This window comes from Pelmatolapia mariae, linkage group LG7 (assembly GCF_036321145.2).
Source record: "Pelmatolapia mariae isolate MD_Pm_ZW linkage group LG7, Pm_UMD_F_2, whole genome shotgun sequence".
Classification (NCBI taxonomy): Eukaryota; Metazoa; Chordata; class Actinopteri; order Cichliformes; family Cichlidae; genus Pelmatolapia; species Pelmatolapia mariae.
In genome coordinates, this window is record NC_086233.1 from 7,831,394 (window position 1) to 7,855,598 (window position 24,205).

Consider the following 24,205-nt stretch of genomic DNA (forward strand, 5'->3'; position numbering starts at 1 on the left):
TCATTTAACTTGAATTCACCTGTAATTTAGGTGGGTCTGTACCACTTTCTGACACCGGAAACTGCATTTTTAATATGAAGCGTTGTATTCCCCCTCTGTCAAGCATGCTCCCCTAATCTTTACCAGATACTTTGAAGTGACAGCAAACAGCTCGTCTTGCTTGTTGTGTCCCAACAATGCACGCTGACAACTGATATGATGCTACTTGAGCTGCTTGACACATGACAGATTTGTTGTTGTTGCTTCTGGTTGTATCCTTTTCTGAAAGGTTATTTGTATTTCTGCAGTTAGCATATTTCTCATTCAAGCTGTAAATGTAAAGCTTCAAAATCAATTCTGATTTGAAGACTGAATGAAGTGACTTTATACGCGTAAAAGAGGACAATCAGAGAATATCTGCTATTCTACAGCTTTCCCCCTCACTTTTATTATGTTTCAGCGTCATGGGGTTATTGCTTTTTTCCAACCTGCAATATTTCTGTCATTTTTAAAAAAAAAGTGTGATCCAGTCCCAAAAACCTGACAGACAGCATTAGAGAGTAGCTGCTAGACATGGTGGAGCTTTAGCAAGTGATGCTACCACAGATGCTAACAGAAACACCTCTTCATATGGTTATTTTAAACAAGCAGCTGGTTGCTATCACCCACATAATCAGGTGACCCTATATAAGTTGTAAGTAGCTCATCTGAACTGGCTGAAAATGAAGGGAATATGTTAATCCCAAAAAATAAACTTTCTCAAATGGTGAGGAAGTGCAGTTTGAGGCCAGAGCCAAAAGAAGCGAGCCGGTCGCCACAAAACACAACGGAAATAAACATGTTTACAGCCTGGTATGAAAATCGGTTTAGGTTTCAGTAGCTGATTGCAAGGGAAGTGAATTTTTATAAAACTTATGCATTATTAAGGGTGTGGGTGCTTTGAGTGACAGGTGGGTGCTCTCTTGCGTTCAGTGTTTGGTTGTGTTAAAGAAACTCTAAAGATGCTGCTGTTCATGTTCCCTCATATTTCTTTTACATTTAAATCTGTTTTCCACTATAGTATGCAAAAAAATTCTCATAGGATACAGTGGGACGAAACATGAGACACCAGGTGACCTGAGGTTGAGCAGGCCCCAAATTACATCCCAGCAGCAACCCACAGATCAGCCCTCTTAATCCTAAACCACCTTGTAACTTTATCTGCAGCTTTGCTCACAGATTGAATGGCCCTCCTCTTGGCCTCTCCTGTAAGTCCCAAGCACATGAGGACTTTGCAGAATGAATGTCCTGCAAAACCTCTCCATCCGACTTCAAGCTCATAGAGGTTTCTGCACTCTTCCACGATGTCTTGGCACCTATTGGATTTCCTCTCATTCACTTCAGTATACACTTCTCATATTGGTAGCTGTAGCTCAGGAGTGTCCAGTCTGCATGGCAAAGCATCCTTGATCAAGATACTGAACCCCAATGCATTCATCGGAGTGTGAATATTAGATAGAAAGCACTTTGAGGCATGTTGCATAACATGCTTTGAGTGCTCAAATAGAACAATAGCAATAGAAAAGTACTGTTTACTAGTCCCAGGCTACTGTGTGTTCCAGCATGATCGGATGTTTTGAAGCTTCAGAGGTGATGATCGTGTCAGATCTGAGCTCCAGCTTCTTTTTATTCTCTTAAGAGAACCAGAGACCCTCTCTTTCACAGAGTGTCTTCCTCCTGTTAACCCAACCGACCGCGACAGATGGCCGCCCCTCACCTGGTTCTTCTGGAGGTTTCTTCCTGTTAAAAGGGATTTTATCCTTACCACCGTTGCCAAAATGCTTGCTCATAGGGGTCATATGATAGTTGGGGTTTTCTCTGTTTTCTTTGTATTATTGTAGAGTCTTCATCTTACAATATAAAGCACCTTGAGGCAGCCATTGTTGTGATTTCATGCTATATAAATAAAACTGAATTTATCTGATTTATCTGCAATGACCTCTATACATTATATACATATGTATACAATCTTTCAAATGGCAGTTGATTAGAGTTAGTTGGGGCAGGTCTGTTCTACTAATTGATGCATGCACTTCTGTATGAGTTAGCATGCCCAATCATTGTGATATGACTGATCGTGACATATGCAGGCTGTTTTCTTTTGCATTGTGCGCCTATTTGTAAATATGTTTCATGGATTTTGTGTCAAAATAGCCAGCTGATACAAATTCTGATCATATTGTGAAACTGGGATTGGGTGCCCTCTTTTAAAGCCTGTTGACTGTACAAACTTTCTTGAACAAGTATGAGAAGATTCTGGACGGGCATAGCTGTGAACAGCCACGTAAATAACTGACTGTGAATTTAACACTAGTTTGTTATGCTTTGTTTCTATAAAATGGTGATGAACAAGAAAATAAAAGTCAGAGGAACAACTGAAGGAATAATCAAGAATTTGTGTAAACTGGAAAGCAGACTGAAATCTCATCTTGTTTGATTTCATTCATTTATTTAGATTGACTTTGTTTGTTACCAAATTTCTCATTATGGGAAATAAAAAGCAGCTGCCACTGAAGCTACAGTAGCAGCTGCTGGTATATACAAATATAGGTGTTTACATAGAAATAGTTATTTCTGCTTGTGGACTTAAAACAACTTACCTGATTGCATCTGTCTCACTTGCCAATACAGTCATTTTTTTTAATGGGCAGCTAACGAAACATGAAAAAGAGATGACATCTATTTTTTATCCCTCATAGTCGGCTCTAATTGGTTGGCTGCTCTCCAGAGCTGGAAATACAAATCAGTGGAAATAACACTAGCCTTCAAATTGCCGAACAAATTTGAGATATGGGTGATGATTCAGATGTCTGAAAGGAGACTACGTCGATGGAATTTGAAGTGTTTCCTCTTTTTGAATGAAAATAGGCATCTTGTCTGGGAGCTTTCATTAGTCTGAGTATTGGCAGCATTTAAACATGATTTGTGTAGGTTGTTGCTGAGAATAAAAACAACTCCGACTGGGCTTTTCTCTTCCATTTCCTGGTCACCGAGCCTTTACGTGTCTCATCTTGTAAGCCATAAATCAGCAGTGGGCTTTAAACTCGGAATGATTGAGGGGAGAAAAAGATCAAAGTTAGGCCCACAGCTACCTGTAGGTTATACTCAACTCTTCAGTCCTATAACTTAAACAAACAGCTCCATTGATATACTTTCTATAATTAGGTACAACAAAGTGTTACGTTTACTGCTAACTACTGCAGTCAGATTTTGGCTCAGATTAATCTGTTTTATATGAGTTAATTTTTCAGTTTAATTTTACTCTGTACTTGTGTTTTTGCAAATAGTTACGTACTTTTTGTGTGTTTGTGTTTGTTTTCCAGTGCTGAGTCCGTGTTCTGCAGTCTCAGCCAGAAGGTGTCACTCCATCTACAAGGGTTTCGCTCAGTGTCTGATGGCTCTGGGCGACAGTTTGACGGACAGCGCCCGCAAGGAGGAGGACACGCACGAGATACACTCCATCTGCAGGTCATTCACTGCAGTCACAACAGTGCAGTTTCCCTCAGATCACTTTCAGTATTCAAACACTTGTTAGTGAGCATTTGGCTGTTTAAGAGAGTGGGTTAAGAAATTAAAGACAGAAGCTCTGTTGGGAAAGAATTACTGATTCTTGGAGTTGGAAATAGCATGCAAAAAAGTTTAGATAAGAATTTTGCAATTCCACCAAAGTAGCCTGCTGTCTGAAATCAATAAGGCAGATAGAGGCCAAAGAATGGTGCAATCTGGTACCACAGACTGAAGTCTTGGCTCTCTAATTCCTCACTAGACTCGGTCTTTCCTTTGTACATGCAGTTATGAATTGATTTTTCTCAAATAATGCTGTGTGAACATGTGAGCTGCCTGTAAAGAGTTTAACGGTCAATGTGAGGCAGAATAAGCCGTAATTCAGTCGTGTGCTTTACTTAGAAGGCGTTACATCCTTTAAATTGCACTCTGCAGTGTCTAGTGAAAACATAAATGAGAGTATTGTTGGGAACGTTCACTTCCCCCACAGTATGTTTGATAAAAGTCACTAAACCTCCGGCAGTTATTTGTACAAAACATTTTATTTGGGACAAATAAAAAAGAAAAAAAATGTCAAAATTATTACAGAGATATTCGGGGACACAGCTCACAGTGTGTGTGAAGGTAAATGAGGATACTATCTTAATTGTCTACTAATGATTAGATGATTAGCATTATCTACACTGACATCATGTTTTAGTTAACTGTTTTAGCTTTATCCCTCTCCAGCACATGTCAGTTCTCAGGTAGAGCAGTTCAATCACTCTCCTTTTAGAAGAGTAGCTTAACTGGTTACCCGTCACTTCACGATGCTAATTATTACTTTTCCTTTTACCGCTAAAAGTCACTATTATTAACTTGATGTTCCACTGGTGGGTCTCTAACTGTCACTTTGATACCAGTCTCTGTTTTTGTGTTGGTATTAAACTTCATATATGATTAACATACCAACATTTTGACCCAAAAGTAAACTTGGGCATTGAAAATAAAACTATTCTGAACAAATGGTAGTTATATTATGCTGTTTGCATACCATCATACTGAAGATGCTGGAGCACAAAACACACATTAACTGTTTATATTTCATCTATTTATTCCTCCTCTTTTGCAAACGTAATATTCATTTGCCTTTGTGCCGCGTCTTTGACGAGTCAACATCACAGGACTGTGAATGTGCTCCCCAATAAAATAAAAAATGATTGAACAGAGTGGGTTATATGAGAGGAATATTGAAGCTCTCATTTAAAGAGACACAAAGATCATGGTGATGGAGATCAATTTCAACATGTTTATCTTGTTCACTGTTTTGTTTTATATGACAGTTAATTTGACACTGATGCTAAGCTGCAACTGTGAGCCTACAATGTTTTAAGCTATGAGTGAAAACAGGATGTTTAGCTTCAAGCCTGTTTGGTGAGTAGATACCACCACAGTTACTGGTTTACTGTCACAGAATATTTAAGTCAAAGCAGGATGGAGGATGTAAATGCAGCAAAAACTAAGAAAGCTGTAACAGTTTCAACATCTTTATCGACAGCAACAGCAACAATGCTATTTAGAAGTTAGAAGTTAGTTCACGGGGACAACTGGAGTTGATCAACCGGTCCAAATTACAGGGGTCCACTAGGAGGGTGGACCCCTCTTAATGCGGCCAAACCAGAGATAAATGTTCCTCAGGCAGAATGCAAAGCTGACTGAGTGCAACTGACTTTATCTTACTTTGAGGACAGGGTGAGTCCTTCGTGGAGGGAGGCGGCTGGTTTGTTGACTTGCAGGTAAGTGAGTTCCAGGAGGGCAGGCGACAAGAGTCAGTGATCTGGGTGAGAACGACTAGTTTCATAGGATTAAGGTCCCTACACCAATCTTAGGCTACGTCTACACTAATCCGGATAAATTTGAAAATGGCGTTTTTGTCTAAAAACGCTCCGCGTCAAACACTATCGTTTTCAATCATTTCCGAACAGTTGTTCATCCACACTGAAAGGACTGAAAACGCTTACGTTCCTGTATTGTCCTGTAAGACGATTTGACCTGCTCATTTCTATCTGCCGTTTATTTACTCTCCGACTCTTTGAAATGTCGTGGCAAAAAGTTGAGGAGCTTTTTAAATTGACTGACAATGAGGTGGAGTTGTTGCAAAAGCGAGTGAGAATTAAAGAATTTGAAGAAAAGCTATCTGGAGCATGTACAAACTGATATTTATCTTTAATAGGGATGTCAAAATTGGGAGCAAACAAAACAACTGCTGTATAATGCCCTCTGCTATCTTAGTTTAATTGGCCACATGACTGCATCATATGACTAAAACGCATCATCATTTTCGAAAGCATGCGGTTACGCTGTCCACACTGCGACGCGAGCACCGTTTTTAAATGTATCTGCTTTGGAGAGCATTTTCCAAAAGCTCAGTTTTCCTTGACCAACAACGCAGTCTGAGTGTGGACGGGAGGCCAAAATGGAGAGAAAAAGATGCGTTTTCAAACGAAAACGTATTAGTGTGTACATGGCCTTAGGTGAGGGGAAGGTTAGCTGGAAACAGGGAGACAAAGAGCTAAAGTGAAACAAGTATTAAAAACAGTCCACTGCAGAGATTGGCTGTTCTTTTCATGCTGTTGATCTTTGATTGTTCTTCACTCTTCTCTCTATATGTGGTGAACTATGCTATCACTGCCTTTTATATGGCAGACCACTTTTCAGCCAATCAGCAGTCAGCCTATGCATGGTGTCGTCCATGCCAAGCTATATGCTTGTTGTTTTTTTTAGTTGGCTTAAATGCAGTCATTTTTACATAGGTTGCATACCCAGCCGTGCAGGCTCTTCATAGGCAAACGGACACAAATATGCTAAATCCCACATTACTGGTCAATCTATATTGCTAGCATCACAAGCTGTGGATGGCAACTGAAATAATAAGATCACAGAAGCAAGTGGCAGATACGAGGTTTCACTGAAGGATAGCTAAGCTCTCCCTTAAAGTCTGACTCAGTTCCTCACTGTTTTATGAGGGGTTCAGAGTAGAAAAGAGCCAGCTGAGGTGGTTGAGATCACTCCCCTTTCACACCTCGTCGGTGAGGTCTTTTGGGCATGTCCGACTTTGGCAGACAGAAGACATCCTGGAGATATTGCGTCTCATTGCTGGTCTTGGAATTTCGTGGTATACCATGAATAGAGCTGGAGGAGATGGCTGGGGAGAGGGAAATCTGTGAATCTCTGCTTAGTCTCCTACCCTATGACCCGGACCTGGAATAAGCAAGAAAAATTGGATGGGTGTTAATAATAAATTTGTCTAGAAGTTCATGCCGGCTATACAAGTCCAAAGACAGATAAATCAAAGATATACTGATTTAATCTTGTTTTTATTTCAGTTTGGCTTTAAATATAAAGACTGCTGTCTCTTACCTTCTTCCAGCGTGTCTTCACTCACTCTTTAACACTCTTTTTAGCCTTTCTTTGTTTCAGCTGGAGCCCTGATAGCACTGATTAAACATGCGCAACATTTCTCACTCCTCTTCTCTCCTCCTCTCTATTCTTTCTGTCTTCACTTCATTTCTCTATATCCTTTATCCATCCATTATTCTCCCCCTGCCCTTTGTCATCTCCGCTCACCGCTCTATTTATACATACCTCTCTCATCCATCTTTCACAGAAGACCTCTCGGGGAAGAAGATTTCTTAGGAGGGTCTTAGAATAGGACTACTGATCTGAGAGCAGTGTCTGTCAACTTAAATTTGTACAGATGCAAAAAAATTATAATGAATTTCCAGAGTCACCACATTTAAGTGTACAGAGATACATCCCATCCAAGGCCACTGAAGGAAGTCAGAGTGGGAGTTGCACAATTGTGCCAATTAAGCAGATATTTAATGAACTGTAATAGGATATTTGACCAGTGTTCCTCATGATATATAGAATTTATCATGTGCATAAAGCATGCATGCTCCATACACATCACTTCTTCGTCTCGAATTCATAGAAAGATGTTGCTTAGCTGACTCAGCTGACTCAGAAAAAACTAACTGTAGGGAGACTTTTTGTGCAAGACACATTTTCATCAAGATCTACAAACAGTGTTATTAAAGTCCTTGAAGAAAACCTAAAGGAATTGTTCTGACTATCTTCTTCTGTGACAGTGTCTGTGTGTGAGCCTCTTGTTGCTGACTCATTCTTATCGTTGATAATTTTGCTCTAGCATCCAGACTGAAACGGAAATATCTAAATAACTATTGGGTCAAATGTAGAGGATGAATCCCTTTGTTGTGGGTGTTTGCCAGTCCGGGCAGCCTAGAGGATCTGAATTATGTTGTTTTTCTGGTGCTAACACGACACTGACGTTTCCTGCACAGCGAAAGGCCATTTCCCACATTTCTGCATCCATTCTTGTGAACAGCTGCTGATGAACACAACAGCTGACTTGCAACTATGCAAACTGCAGTCATGCAGCATTTGTGCATGAGCATGATTCACACCTGTGCACTAAAAAACATCAAGGTGGAAAATGAGTAGCTGCTTTGTTTGGTTGGACAATTACAACATGTCACAAAAAGGGTCACAAAAAGGCCAAGGGTGTGGAACGCAAACGTATACAGAGCTTAAAATGCTGTTTTTCTGGCACTACCAGGACGTTGACATTTCCTGCAGAGTGAAAGGCCAATTCCCATTAATAAGTCATTAATTACAAACACTATTAGGGTCATTGTTTGACCAACACTTCTTTACAGATTTGCATGGCACTGTTACTTGTTTAGGAGAAGACTGAAGTGAGTCTTTTATGCCCTCATTGCCAGGGATGTGGTGACGCCACAAATGTTGTGCGACAGAACCAGTATGGTGACGTAAACTGACTCAGAGCCACAAAAGGCTGGTTTCAGCCTTCTGTTCATTGTGTTATGCTGAAGTATATTCGTGGAAAGTAGAAAACTAGAAAAATGTGAACATGCAACAGGGATAGCAATCAATAACACTCAAGAAGAAAGTCCACTCAAGAACTTGGAAGAGCTTCACAAGAAGTGGACTGAGGCAGATATCAGAGCATCAAGAGGCACCATGCCCATACATTTTCAGGCAAGGAGCTATAGTTGTCACATTCCTGATATCAAACCAGTCCTGAACCACAGGCAACAACAGAAGCAGCTCACCTGGGCTGAGGAGAAAACAACTTGCACTGTTGCTCAGTGGTCCAAAGTCTTTTTTTGAGATGACATCAGCATCCTAAAGTCTGGAGAAAAAGTGTAGAGGTGCAGAATTTAAGGTGTTGGAAGTTAAGTGTGAAGTTTCTGCAGTCTTATGATTTGGGGGGTCCCATGTTATCTCCTGGTGTTGGTGGTGGTTGGTCCACTGTGATTCATCAAGTCCAAAGTCAGTGCAGTATCCACCAGGAGATTTTAGAGCACGTCACGCTTCTACCTTCGTGCAAACTTTATGGATGACACCAATTTACTTTTCCTGGAGAAGTTAGCGCCTGCCCACAGCGCCAAAGCTACTACCACATGGTTTCCTGATGTGTTTTTACTGTGCTTGATTGACCAGCCAATTTACCTAACCTGAACCCAACATAAAATGTATGGAATATTGTTAAGAGGACTTCCACTTCCATGCTGCACTGCTCTGATGTAGTAATTCATGGTTAAGCAGCCCCAGCCAAGGACTGCGTGTATAAATGAGTACACCTTCCCAAAGGGGGATTTTTATCTATTCTAAATGCTTTTTTTGATTGATCTTAGGAAATATTCCAATAACAGATACTTTTTTCATAAGCCATAAACTATAATCATCAAAAATTCAAGAAAAAAGGCTCAAAATTTCAGTTTACTCTAATATAGAATATATCAAAGTTAACCTTTTTAATTAAATTAAAAAATACCCTTTTTATAACAGTTTGTGTTTTTGATATGCACTAGCTCACTTAAAGGAACATAACAGTAAAATGGAAAGTGTACAATTTCTTGCAATTGTTTCTGGAGGACACACAGTAGGACACAGGCAGGTTTTTTACAACTCCACACAGCTGGCCAATAAAAGCACAAAGTGGGTGAGAGTGTCAGATTGTCGGTTTTTGAAAAGTTGCAGAAATGTTCGGCTGCAGACCTCAACTCTGTCATCAGAAGGTGGTGGAGAAAAAAGCTTTCTGATCAGCAGTTCTGATTAGGCATTGTGGCACCTTAAGTACAGCTTCACAGAACATCCAGCTTTACACTCTTACCTTTCTGCATTTTTTTTTGGTTCACCTTGTACCTTTTTCCCATTTCTTCCCTTCCTTGCTTTAACCTGCCCGTTCTTGCTCTTCTTCTCACGTTTAGGTGTTTTAATGATAAAGAATTCTTACTTTTATGAATTTGAAAGAGAGAGTTTGGTTTAACAGTAACGTCTGATATAAATCGGGGTAAGGGGGATTATTCAAGGGAAATATCTCACAAGGAGGATAATCATTTGTGTGTGTGTGTGTGTGTGTGTGTGTGTGTGTGTGTGTGTGTGTGTGTGTGTGTGTGTGTGTGTGTGTGTGTGCGTCACCACAGCCCTGCAGCCCACCCCTGATACCACTACACTGTTGTTAAGTCTCTTCTATTCCTTAAGGTACCAATTAAACTACTAATCCTGCAACCCAGCCACCTTAGTGCGACTGTTGCCTAATGCAGGCACACAAGAGCTCATGCAAACACAAAATCCTCTTGTCCACATACACACTTCCCCCCTCTCTGTGTCCTCACCTCACTTCTTCGTTCTCTCTCTTTCTACTTCTCTCACCTCCCCTCTTTCTTCCTCCCCTTTTCCCCTCTCGTTCCCTTCCTCCTTCTTGCCTTCTCTCACCACCTTCCACCTACCCCTCTATTCTGTTTTTCCCCTCTTACGTTTTCCCTCCTTCTCCACACTCAGGAACATGGCTTTAGCGCTTCAATCAGAGCCACCTAATGAGGAGATTGTGCCCCTCTGAAGATCCACAATCACGTGCCCATTCAACAGTGCACACGTTTTCAAAAATGCACACACAGTCACAGCGCACACACACATGTATGCTACAGTGCAGTCTGAAAGAGGGGATATGATTTGCATCTAGGCCAAGGCTGCTCCATTGTCAGGGTTCTCCCAGGAGTACAGTACTGCTTTTATTCCTCATATTCACAATAGGCATTTTGCACTTGCAATCATTCAGTGCGGATTGAGAGAAGGTGAGGTGAAAAGGAAATGTTTGGGGGTAAACATACCGAGAATTTATTCTCAATAGAATTAAAATGTAACCTTTTGCTAAAGCTTTGAAGGGAACACATGAACAATGGGTATCGCTTTACTTTGTATCTCCTATTCCTTTTTACTACTTCTTTTGTGAGTGGTTAAAGAATATAATTTCTATTACAATTTCAAACTGTAGATTTTACATATATCTGATACACATACCAATTTTTACACCTACTTTGAGGGAGAGTATCAACATCTGTAGCATCAGGCTTCATAGCGGAGTATACAAAATATGTCAGACATTAAGTTTTATTTTGAAGGAATAAGACTGAAAGACTGTGAGAATCGCTCCATCCGTCCACCCATTCATCCATCCATCCAGTCACAGAGCGAGAGGCAGAGTACACCCTGGACTGGGTGCCAGTCTGTCATCCATTCACTCTCATATTTGGCAGTGCTAACCTCTGCACCAATGTGCTGCCCAAGTTATGTGAGAATGCGTGACTTAAACTGGTCTTTAACCCTTTTTCTTCTTTTTTTAAATTAAGTAAACTTTTCCTGAAAATTGATTTTGCGACATTTATGATTGGAGGCTGTATCGTAGAATATTACCAATTGAAATTTTATTAATGGCTTGACCAAGTGTGAATCATGGCATTGTGAACTCGTGAATTTGTGGGTTTTAGCAAATGTAGACCTTGAGCCCAGGCCAGCTCATCCCAGTATTTTTAGACTAAATGTGTTTTAATTTGAGTACCTTAAGGCTGAATAGATCAAGGCTTCATTTATCCCCCCTGCAGAATGTTATCCTTGGAGAAAGTACAGTTGTAAAGGTAATTGAAGTACTTCAAAAAATGGAAAAATCTGTCTTTTCAGAGGTGTTGAGAGGTGCTTCAGTTATTCTTCATCTCTGCTATGGCCTTGTCTACAAAGGTTAGGTATGAATCCATCCATGGGAGCTAAAAAGGATATGTCTTTTTCTTTTGTCTTCATGTCTATATAGTTTTTGCTGAAGTCTGAAAGTTCAAAAAAATACAAGATTTGCATCTAGGAAAGTTTAAGCCTTTGACAAATTACTAATAAAGACTAAAAGCTTAGAAGCAATCACTTTTTTAGAAAACAAAGAACAGCATACCAGGTGTGCCTGTTGGGAAAGGAAAAAGCTACAATTTGCTTTGTGCACACACTAAATAAGTAATAATTGTTTTTGTTGACATGGTGTCTTGGAATGGTTTGCAAATTCTGAATCCCCAAACTCTTTGCTTTTAAATATGAAGCTGAAATTTGGTTTTAAAGACCAAATGTGTTTCTTGTACAACCTCCATTTTTCATCCACTTAGATCTGAACATTGACTCTCAACATTAAAACTGTATGCGCTCTCACATAATGTACATATTCCACTATTACGAAGTGAAATTCATTTATTAAGTATACATGTGAAATATACAGTACTGTGCAAAAGTTTTGAGCCACCTCTCCAAGGAGCCAGACTTTCTTGTAGGATCTTGGGCACTAGTTCTTGAGACTTTCTGAAGACCTTTCGAAGTTTATATTTGGGTATTTTCTCCTATTTCACTCATTTTCAGTCCAATCCCTGTACCTGACCTTTTTCATGGGAATCATTTTAAGTCACTTAACACTAACTTATAAATCATTCAAGCATTAAGGTGCATAACTGACAAAAATAACACAGTTTGACATAAAATCCTATTTTTGCAGTGACCAGATGATTCCCAAACAGCTGGTAGCTAAGAAACATATCTCGGCATGGTGTGCACTATGTCCTTAAAAAAAAGAGGAATTGCGGCAAGTGGACAAAAAGAAGAAGTGTCAGGCCTAAAAAGCTAATTACAGCAAATGAACAGTATCTGAAAGTCATGTCCTTAAGAAATAGGAAGAAATCTAGCAAAGATCTGACACAGGACCTGAGAGATGATCTGGTCCTTCAGTTGATCCATCTACCTTTTTCTGAAGCTTCAACAGAAATGATGAAGACTACTTAAAGAAATTACAAGAAAGCTTGGTGAAGATAGTTCAGGCTGTGTTGAAGCAAAAAGGTGATCACGCCAAATACGCATTTTATATAAAGTCTGTTTTTACCTGTGCTGCATTTCCATGTACAGTGGTGGAAAAAATGTTTGCCCCCTTCTAGAGTTCCAATTTTTTTGTATGTTTGTCACACTTTAATGTTTCAGATAATCAAATAAATGTAAAATATTTAACAAAGATATGCAGTTTCTAAATGACGGTGTTTATGATTAAGAAGAAAAAAACAGATCTACATGGCCCTGTGTGAAAAAGTGATTGTCCCCTAAACCTAATAACTGGTTGGGACACCCATATTAACAAAACCTGCAATCAAGCATTTGTGATAACTGGCAATGAATCTTTTACAGCACTGTGGAGGAATTTTGTCCCACTCATTTTTGGAGAATTGTTGTAATTTAGCGATATTGGAGGGTTTTCCAGCATGAACCGCCTTTTTAAGGTCATGACACAGCATCTCAATCAGATTCAGGTCAGGACTTTGACTAGGCCACTCCAAAGCCTTCATTTTGTTTTTCTTAAGCCATTCAGAGGTGGACTTGGAGTGTTTTGAATCACTGACCTCTTCCAAAACCCAAGTGCGCTTCAGGTTGAGGTCACACAGATGGCCAGATATTCTCTTTCAGGATGTTTTGGTAGACAACAGAATTCATGGTTCAGTTTACCACGGTAAGTCTTCCAGGTCCTGAGGCAGCAAAACAGCTCCAGACCATCACACTACCACCACCCTGTTTTACTGGTGGTGTGATGTTCCTTTTCAGAAATGCTGTTACTTTTACACTAGATGCAATGGGACGCACAACTTCCAAAAAGTTAAAGTTTTTTCTCATCAGTCCACAAATTATTTTCCTAAATGTCTTGGGGATCTTCAAGATGTTTTCTGGCTAAACTGAGACGAGCCTTTGTGTTCCTTTTGCTCAGCAGTGGTTTTCATCTTGGAACCCCGCCATGCAGACCATTTTCCCCCCAGTCTCTTTCCTTAATGTGGAGTCATGAGCGCTGACCTTAACTGAGGCAAGTGAGGCCTGCAGTTCTTTGGATGTTGTTCTGGGTTCTTTTGTGACCTCTTCAATGAGTCGTTCTTGCACTCTTGGGGTAATTTTGGTCGGCCGGCCACTCCTGGGAAGGTTCACCACTGTTTCATGTTTTCGCCATTTGTGGATAATGGCTCTCACTGGTACGCTGGAGATCTACAGCTTTAGAAATGGCTTTAGAACCTTTTCCAGACTGAGCAATCTCAATTACTTTGTTTCTCATTTTGAGAAACATGACAAAGTGTGACAAAAATACAAAAAATAAGAAATCTGGAAGGAGGCAAACACTTTTTAACACCACTGAATGTCTAAAAGATAACATATAGGCAGTGATTAAAACCTTAAGAGTATCTTAAGAGAGGATGAATGACAGGATGCACTTTTAGAATAAAGCCTAGAGAACTCCTGGTTCTCCTCTTTTAGCTGAAGTATTTGTGAAGTGTGAAAAAACAGCAAGGTAAAATCCAACATTTGTTTCCTTGGTTACGGTTACACAAACAAAAGCTGGAGTCTACCGATCCCTAAAACGGGTGTTATCAGAAAACCCTCTCCTCTTTCACTGCAGCCTTTCTATTTGCTTTTATATTTCTATTCTCTACAGATTTAGATAAGGCCATTCATGCTTTCATTGCATCTCATCGCAGTGCTCTCTATTCCTATTCCTACCTTAGTTTAAAGTCACTTTCAGCTCTACAGCTCATTTGGGATGCAGCAGTTAGGATTGAAACTGCTGCCAAACAAAGAGGCCATAATATTCCCGAGTTCAGCATCTCTTACTGGTTATCTCAGAGATTTAGAAGTCATTTAAAGTGACAAGAAGGGAGGCTTTTGTGCTTTACTTTTTCATTTTCCCATAAAAAGCTGCCAAATATTAAACAGTACCACCACAGATGCATAAAAATCCTCTGCTGCTCACGAGTTCAACATGTTAGGCAACAGAACATGTATAAAAATAGTCATTTCATGTTTAAACCTTTACATGAATACTGCAGATGCAAAATATAGACCAGCTCTTGTGCAAAGGGAAAAAAGGATTTCTTTTTCTTTTCAGCAAGGCAAAGGGAGCCTTCCTGAAGCGCGTCAACCTGGTTACGCTAATGGAGGCCGGTGAAGGTGAAGTCTGATGGTTTTAATATGAAACATTTTTTGCAGTCTTCCTCAAAAGTAGCTGAATTGTTTTCATTCATTTGCTTCTTTTTAAATATCTATACTCAGTGAAGCCGAGAGGCTCCAACAGTAATTTTTATTTATTATTATCATTATTATTTCATTTTTACCTTTAGCACCACAGCTTTAGACCCAATAATCACTCTGCTTTCTCCAGTGTCTGCAGGATGCTACCAAATGATGTAGACAAAATCATTTTTACATACGTGTCTGTTATTTTTAAAGCCCGACCGAAATCGATGGGCTGTGTGTCTGTGATCCAGTTCATGATAGTCTCAAATGCTTGAAAAGAAAGCAACTGAATTTCTTTTTTGTTCATGAAGATGTTTCAACACTCATCCAAGAGGCTTCTTCAGTGTAAAACAACTGGTGGAGAGTCCCATGTGTTTAACCCCTTGTTAACCACCACTTATCCCATCTGCCACAGAGTGGGACGCTATAACATTATAGAATAGAATAGAATTAGAATAGAATTCAACTTTATTGTCACTGCACATGTCACAAGTACAAGGCAACGAAATGCAGTTTGCATCCATCCAGAAGTGCTTTAGCCATGATATAGATATATTACAAAATATATATTAGCAATAATATAGAAATATAGATTTATTACAGAAATGGGTCTGTTATAGGTATGAGGGTACAAAATATGGGTCTATTATGGGTATGTTACAATGTACACGGTATGAAGGTATGTTATGAATATGCTATAACTATAAGTATGTACAGGCTGGAGTGGGTGTACAAGCTATGTACAGGCTATGAACAGGATATAAATATGAAAACTATACAGAAATATGAAATTAAAAAAAGCTATACAGAAATATGTCTGTGAAGGTTCTCAGTCATGAAGGTCAGCGTAGTCTGAGGAGCTTGGAAAGAAAAGCGTCTGGACTTCTTTAAGTTGCTTGAAGACGTTTCACCTCTCATCCGAGAAGCTTCTTCAGTTCTAGGGTCAAATGGTGGAGAGTCCCAGATTTAAACCCAGTGGGAGTTTCCCCCCAAAGAGGGACAAAAGGACCCCCTGATGATCCTCTACCTAATCACATGAGCCAAGGTGTGAAAACGGGTGTGGGTCACAATCAGCCAGGGTTTTGGGTGAGCTCATTGTGAAACCTGGCCCCACCCTATCATGTGATTTCCTACAGTGGACATAGATGGCTTCTTTCACTCCTCTTTCAAACCATCTGTCCTCTCTGTCCAAAATGTGAACATTGGCATCCTCGAAAGAGTGACCTTTGTCCTTTAGATGCAGATGGACTGCTGAGTCTTGTCCCGTGGAGGTGGCTCTTCTATGTTGTGCCATGCGCTTGTGAAGTGGCTGTTTGGTCTCTCCAATGTAGAGGTCTGGGCATTCCTCGCTGCACTGTACAGCATACACCACGTTGTTAAGTCTGTGTTTTGGAGTTTTGTCTTTCGGGTGAACCAGTTTCTGTCTGAGTGTGTTGCTGGGTCTGAAGTACACAGGGATGTCGTGCTTGGAGAAAACTCTCCGGAGTTTCTCTGATACACTGGCTACATAGGGGATGACAATGCTGTTGCGTCTGTCTTTCTTATCCTCCCTCGCTGGTGTCTGATCTTCTTTTCTGTGCATCTTTGCTGACTTTATAAACACCCAGTTAGGATAACCGCATGTTTTAAGTGCTTCCTTTACATGTGTGTGTTCCTTCTTTGTCCCTTCAGGCTTAGAGGGAACATGTTCTGACCGGTGGTGTAGGATCCTAATAACTCCAAGTTTGTGTTCCAGAGGGTGGTGGGAGTCAAAGAGGAGGTACTGGTTCGTGTGTGTGGTCTTCCGGTAAACTTCAATGTTGATCGACTACAAGAAGACAGCTCCTTGGAAGACAGGACCAACTTCACACCCGATCAGATTTGCACACTGTTAGACCTCTGCCTCACCACTACATATTTCAAATACAACAAGGGTTTCTATAGACAAAAACATGGCTGTGCCATGGGCTCCCCCGTGTCACCTATTGTAGCCAACCTTTACATGGAGGAAGTGGAAAGGAAGGCTCTTGGCTCTTTCAAAGGGAGAGTACCCAGCCACTGGTACAGATATGTAGACGACACCTGGGTCAAAATCAAAACACAAGAAGTGGAATCCTTCTCTGCGCACATTAATACAGTGGATAAAAACATCAAGTTCACCAGGGAAGACAAAAGGATAACTGTTTGCCTTTCCTGGACTGCGCTGTGCACATTGAAGAGAATGGCAACCTCAACATCGAAGTTTACCGGAAGCCCACACACACGGACCAGTACCTCCTCTTTGACTCCCATCACCCTCTGGAACACAAACTTGGAGTAATCAGGACCCTACACCACCGGGCAGAACATGTTCCCTCTAAGCCTGAAGGGACAAAGAAGGAACACACACACGTAAAGGAAGCACTCAAAACATGCGGTTATCCTAACTGGGCGTTCATAAAGTCAGCTAAGAGGCACAGAAAAGAAGATCAGACACCAGCGAGGGAGGATAAGAAAGACAGACGCAACAACGTTGTCATCCCCTATGTAGCCGGTGTATCAGAGAAACTCCGGAGAGTTTTCTCCAAGCACGACATCCCTGTGTACTTCAGACCCAGCAACACACTCAGACAAAAATTGGTTCACCCGAAAGACAAAACTCCAAAACACAAACTTAACAACGTGGTGTATGCTGTACAGTGCAGCGAGGAATGCCCAGACCTCTACATTGGAGAGACCAAACAGCCACTTCACAAGCGCATGGCACAACATAGAAGAGCCACCTCCACGGGACAAGACTCAGCAGTCCATCTGCATCTTAAGGATAAAGGACACTCTTTCAAGGATGCCAATGTTCACATTTTGGACAGAGAGGACAGATGGTTTGAAAGAGGAGTGAAAGAAGCCATCTATGTCCACTGTGAGCGACCATCTTTGAACAGAGAGATCCCTTCCCAGACGCCTTAATGCCCACTTACATCCTGGGCCATCTGACCTCAGGAAATCACATGATAGGGTGGGGCCAGGTTTCACAATGAGCTCACCCGAAACCCTGGCTAATTGTGACCCACACCCGCTTTCACACCTTGGCTCATGTGATTAGGTAGAGGATCATCAGGGGGTCCTTTGTCCCTCTTTGGGGGGACACTCCCACTGGGTTTAAATGTGGGACTCACCACCATTTGATCCTTAGAACTGAAGAAGCTTCTCGGATGAGAGGTGAAACGTCTTCAAGCAACTTAAAGAAGTCCATACGCTTTTCTTTCCAAGCTCCTTAGACTACAGAAATATGAACTATGCAAGTTATAAACAGTTGTAGAATTATAATTATATAATTCTAATATAATATATAATATAATTATAATTCCTCTGACTGGGAGAATTTATATTATAAGATAATAAATTCTCACAAAAGTTATGAGTTAAAAAACTAATATCTAAAAACATATCAATCCCTTAAAGCCACATGCTAACAGGTTTGCTCTGTTGTGCTGAATCCTCTTTAAAAGTAAAAGCAGCCTTGACTTCTGATATTTGTGCAATCTATAATCAGTTATTTTAACCCTTAAGCAAACAGGCAAGGTTAGTGAAAAACACATTTTACACAGAAATACTCAAAAATGCCTCTGTGTTTAAAATAGTGATAGTATCTCCTTTGTGTTCTTGTTTGTGATTTGAATCATTGTGTACAAAAAGAAGTTAATCCAACGCATCTCTGTCATTTCATCATCACCTTGGACATTAAGTGTCTGTCTTGAGGTTTCTGAAGCATTACCTATTCCTGGGTGAAAGTGGAAAATTGCAATTAAATCAAAGTTTATCCTGTTAACAAACATTCCTGGGGTTATAAATGATGGCACAAAACCTTCCATTATTCTTGCTTCACCAGTTGGTCGATTTCTGTATAAAACTATGAAAAGTTTTTCCACTGACATCATCAGATGCTGTGTTTCCTCTCTTAATATGTTCAGACAGGCCTTTACTGCAGACACTTTCAGTTCCTGCTTGTTTGTGGGTCTCTGCACATTTAGTTTTTTTTATTTAATGTCTGAAAGGGATGCTCTGTTGGGTTTGAGGTCAGGTTACTAACTTGCACAATGAAGAACAACCCACTTTTTTGCATTGAGATAGTTTTGGGTTGCTTCGGCTGCATGTTTTGAGTTATTGTCCATTTGCACTGGGAAGCGCTCTGCAATCAGTTTAGCAGCATTTGTCTCAGTCTGAGCGAAGAGTAACGCCCTGTATACTTCCTGCTACTTCTATCAGTACTCACATCATCAATAACCACTAGTGACCGGTTTCACTTGCAGCCATACATGCCAATGCCATAACATCAATGTTATCTGCTTCACATCATGAGCTGCTTCTCTTTCTCCATACTTTTCTCCTTGTACAAGTTATTTTCAATATTTTGTGACCAGGTCTAATCTGGACTTTTAAGTGTAAACATAGTTTTGCACCTTGCAATAAAAGCCTGTATTTTCATTCATGAAAACATTTCTTGGTTGTAGATGTTTAAAGTGATACCTGAACAAGAGTGTTCTTGACTTGAGATGTTGTGAAGTTGCTTTTCTTATCCTTAGAAATAATTCTGTCATCATCCACTTTAGCTGTCTTTTGTGGCCTTTCAGGTTGTTCGGTATTGCTCAGCTGGCCAGCAAGAAGTTTTGCTGCCTCTCCGATAACTTTACTTTGTCTTTTATGCCAAGCAATGGCCTCCCTCACTTGCGCTGACATCGCTTTGGACCCTTATATTCAAAATTGCAATGAAAAGCTATAAGATAAATTTTCAACAATCATCTTCAGATATTATGTTTGTTTCATTTGTCATGAAATAAAGAAAGAACGGGTCTCAACTGGCTATTTTCAACTATTTGGGGGGTTTTAAAAATGTAATGAAATCTATATGTAGTCCCCCTCTGAAATTGGGAGGCTACATATAAAATGGCTTTAATTCCTAAACAGTTAAAGCAACTTTTTTGCAAAACCTACTGAATGAAAACTGAAAGTCTTCACTTCAATCACAAATTGACTCTTTCATTTACAACTCAACCCTACAGGTGAAAAGAGGAAAACTCCAAAAGCTGTAAGTGTAAGCTGATTTAATGACTGAAAGATTAACTTGAGCAGTGTCAGCTATAGTCATTTAATTTTTTATAATTATCAATGTAACAGCTGTAAAACCGTCATGTAGTCTTAAAGTTGGAACTCCACGTGATTGTGATATGTAGGTTACTGACCTCGAGAGTATCAAACGGTGCTCTAATTCTTCTCAGATTTACTACATTTAGGGTACAAACTGTCTCTACGGGGTACCTTTTGAACCTTTTTGTTGCTTGTGTTTTCTAATATCTCAGTCTCTCCTGTTCTCCTCCCTAGCACTGTTTTGCCTCCCCAAATCTCCTGAACTAACACTGTTTTGATGAACGTGTTACATACAGCTTCCCCGCGTGTCAGTAATTGTTACCAGTGACAGAGAGCCACGAAACTTAGTGAACACCCAGATGGCCAAAATAGAAAAGAGAAACCAACAAAAAAAATAAACTCAGAATTGGTGTTTGGAGATTTTTGGATGTCAGCAGCAGCATGCTAACAGCAGAACAGACGTACTCTCAGGAGGTTTTATTATTGTGAAAGCAGCTGCTTGTCTGTCAGTGTCCTCGCTGCGTTTGTGCTGTCTCTGCACCACCTGTGACTGTGTGCAGAGACCCGTACTCTTACGTCCACAAAACACTGAAGATAGGAAAGACACACAAACTCCACAAACTCATACTCGAATCCAAAAAAAAAAAAAGCTGCACTCCTGCGCAGGATGCCCTCCCTTCCTGACTTTGTCTTTCTCGTGTTATCTTCTAGACACACTCCTGCACTCACTGTTTTTTGTCCACATATACACAAATGATAGCCAGATGCTGCCCTTTCCACCCCCTCCATCAGCTGTTCCTCCCACAGCAGCAGGTAAGCTGTTGTCCTCTTACTGCAGCCGTTTTTGTCGGAAGTGGTCCACTTAAGTCCTGGATAAAAGCCAACACACACACACATGCACACAGAGTCATTAAGGGAAGCAAAGCCTGCAGTAATGATGGCTACTTTAATTATATGAAGATGTACGTGTGAAATCATGCATGTGTGGTCCTTTCTCTGAAGACGGCTTAAATGAATTATACTTGTGTGTGACAGAAAAGAAGGCGGAAGCGTGCTGGAAACTGTCAGAGGAAGTTTAAAAATGTGTGTGTCTCTGACCGTGTATGTGCGTTTGTATCTAGGTGCTTCTGATCAGCAGCAAATGTCATCAAACTGACATCCCGTACTGATACAGTAAGAAAAGTCACCCAGAACGAGAAAATGATGTTTCTATGTTTAGAGCTTCTGCTTCATAAGTTCACTTTCGGTGAAATTTACAGCTACATTTCACAAGATTAATAACGACGTCAGCCTTCGGGGCATCACGGTGTTAGACTGCAACAAAGGAGAACATCCTGTCTCATTATGATTTATCTATTTGTTTGAATTAGATTCGCCTGATCAATTCCTTTAGCAGCCACTTAGAGCCAAGCTGGACTCATCCATAGTGTTTTCCTGCAGCGTGGAAAAAGTCATAAAGCATATGGCTAAATGAACTGCGCTGACATTTTGTGGAAAGTTAAGAGCCAGCAAACACTTTAGTTTGATTCACTTTTCAATTTGAATCAATTCTTCATTTCAAATGGGGCCACATATTTTCACTGTGATTCCAGTTCAGTTCCTGTCCTTTGCCCACTGCGAACATAGCTCGCCTGATGAGGGTCATTTTCTCACTGCCTAAAAAACAAGCAGACAGAGGAATGTGGCAATTAAAATAATTCGAGAGCATCTCACAGTTTTCTTTTTCTTTCTGTATAAACATATTTCTACAACCCTATTTATTTACGAGGTTGAGAAAGTAGATGGGTGGATGGATATTTTGATATTCAATTTGATTTAATAGGTTGACACAGATGCAACAAAAGACTGGAAAAGATGTGTGATGCTTAAAAAAACACCTGGTCTAACAAATTAGCATCCTAGAGAGGCTGCGTCCTCCAGAAGTGAAAATGGGGAGAGGATCGCCAATCTGGCAAAGACTGTGGGCGAACTGTATGCTGTGAATTTTGGGGTTTCATCATCAACAATAGATCAATAAAAGATTCAAAAATCATTAATGAGTGTTTTTAATCTCGAGGCACTCAGGGAGCCATGCATTAGAAACAGATTGCGATTCTGCAGTGGCAATTTAATGCACTAAAAACCACACTGCTTAACACTGCCATCAACACTGTCCTGGAAATCTGAGACATTCCCAGTGCTTGATAGATCCATCCATCTATCTGAGTCAATTTGTTTAAATTTCAGTAAACCAAAATATTTTGTCACATCTACTTTTAGGTTTTAGTTTCCTTTTAGTTAACTACAATAATCTTGTTGTTATCATACTTAGAAAAGTGCGATATTGACTCAAACGCAATTTTATAGTCATCAGTTAAGCTAACACAGGATGCTAGAATACCTGGAGAGAACCCAACATGAACTCTTCTTAAAATCAAAAGTATTGAATTATACGGAGCCCCGCAAGGGACATGGGGGAATATAAAAATTAAGACGAACTTTTGCGAGATCTCGCAAAACTTGGGTAAGAGCTGGTAAGACGTCTCCGAAAACGTCGGCGCAATTTTGCAAATATGCGATGTCTTGATAAACCGAGCAGATATTTGAAGTTTACACAGCTACATTCTCGCCTGAAAATATCTTAAAAGTTTATTTTGTGACGCAGAAATGATAATATTAAAACTAAGTAGCTGCCGCCATTGTTGGAAACTGGAATTGGCTGGGCTGCGCTATGAATTCTGGGATAGGTGATGAGCCAGGCGACGAAAGCTGTCCCAATTCGAAGGCTTAGTTTTAATATTACTCTTTCTGGGTCACAAAATAAACTTTTAAGATATTTTCAGGTGAGAATGTAGCTGTGTAAACTTCAAATATCTGCTTGGTTTATCAAGACATCACATATTTGCAAAAGTGCTCCGACGTTTTCGGAGACGTCTGTTACTCACCAGTTCGAAGTTTTGCGAGATCTCGCAAAAGTTCATCTTATTCTACGGCGCCCCGCAAGGGACGCCGTAGAATTATAATAGAGGTTATCTGTCCTACAGATAAAGTTTGTCTTCAGCTATGCCGTGCACAGTGGTGCAGTGTTTAGCACTGTAGCTTTGCAGCCCCCCGTGATTAAATGATATTTGTTTCAGTAAGACGCAGTGGATGCAGTATCTAAGTAATATACCTCGTATGTATTGTCCAGTAATGGGTTTAAATGTAGCTCTTGTCTTTTGAAAGTTGGAGTGCTGCATGGTGTTTTGCCAGCATTAATTATGAAAACTTTTGTGTTTTTTGAGTGCTTCTGTGGCAGACTTTGAACAGAGTCATCTGCTTCTACTTTTTCCCCCAACTCTGTGCCTCGCTTCTCATAGTTCACTCTCCTCAGAGACAATTTAGCCAGCACAGCCACGATGAGAGGGAGAATTAGCAGCCAATTACAGCCAAATAGACTTGCTGTGGATGTGGAGCTTGAGAGTGTTTGGAATAAAGTGTAATTTTGTGTTTCGCTGCAAGATATCCTTTAAAAAATATCTTTGTGCAAGATTACTTAAAGTCACTTCTTCCTCACCTGCCTCTCATCGTAAGTAATGCTTCCTTTCATTTGGCTTTAAAATAAGTCTAAGAAAGTGTGTCAAATTCGTGTTTTGCTGATGGGTATAACACAGCAGTGATTCAACAAACACGCATTTACCTTCCACACTCTAATGAAGGTTTTTCCACATTTCAGTCTAACCCGTAGGGTGACCCTTGCTCTCAGAGCATCGAAGATCAGCAGATGGTCTCTTGGCAACTACCGAAAGAAGTCAAGGGAGCAAGCAAACAGACTGAATTTGATTTACTCGGTGAAAGGACGAGTGCTTCACTGTCAGCAAATCTTTACCAGAACTGCCTGTTTAAAATCTTTTCATATCATTTGATTGAGAATAATAATGGCAATTAAGTATTGATTTGGGTTGTTTATACTCAAGGTGTAACTGACTTAGATTTAGGTGAAAAAAGAAGTCAATGAGGTGAAGACACAGCCACAGGAAGTTGAATGTCAAACTTGAATGGAAAAAGTCACATATTTCCTGTGCTTTTAAAAAGTCTATTTAATGCACAAGTGCAGAAAAGGAAAGAAAGATAAGGGTCTACCGGTAAAATAACATGATTTTGAGGATTCGGTTTAAAAAACCCATGAAAC

The 24,205-nt window shown here is 40.2% G+C and overlaps 1 protein-coding gene across 1 annotated transcript in view; it reads left to right on the forward strand.

Moving 5' to 3' along the window:
- nrn1la (neuritin 1-like a) overlaps positions 1-24,205 on the forward strand; it is a 93,081-nt gene that overhangs the window by 65,710 nt on the left and 3,166 nt on the right. Inside the window, exon 2 of the mRNA XM_063480506.1 lies at positions 3,342-3,486. Within this exon, the coding sequence (XP_063336576.1) occupies positions 3,342-3,486 (145 nt within the window). The remainder of the gene's footprint in view (positions 1-3,341; positions 3,487-24,205) is intronic.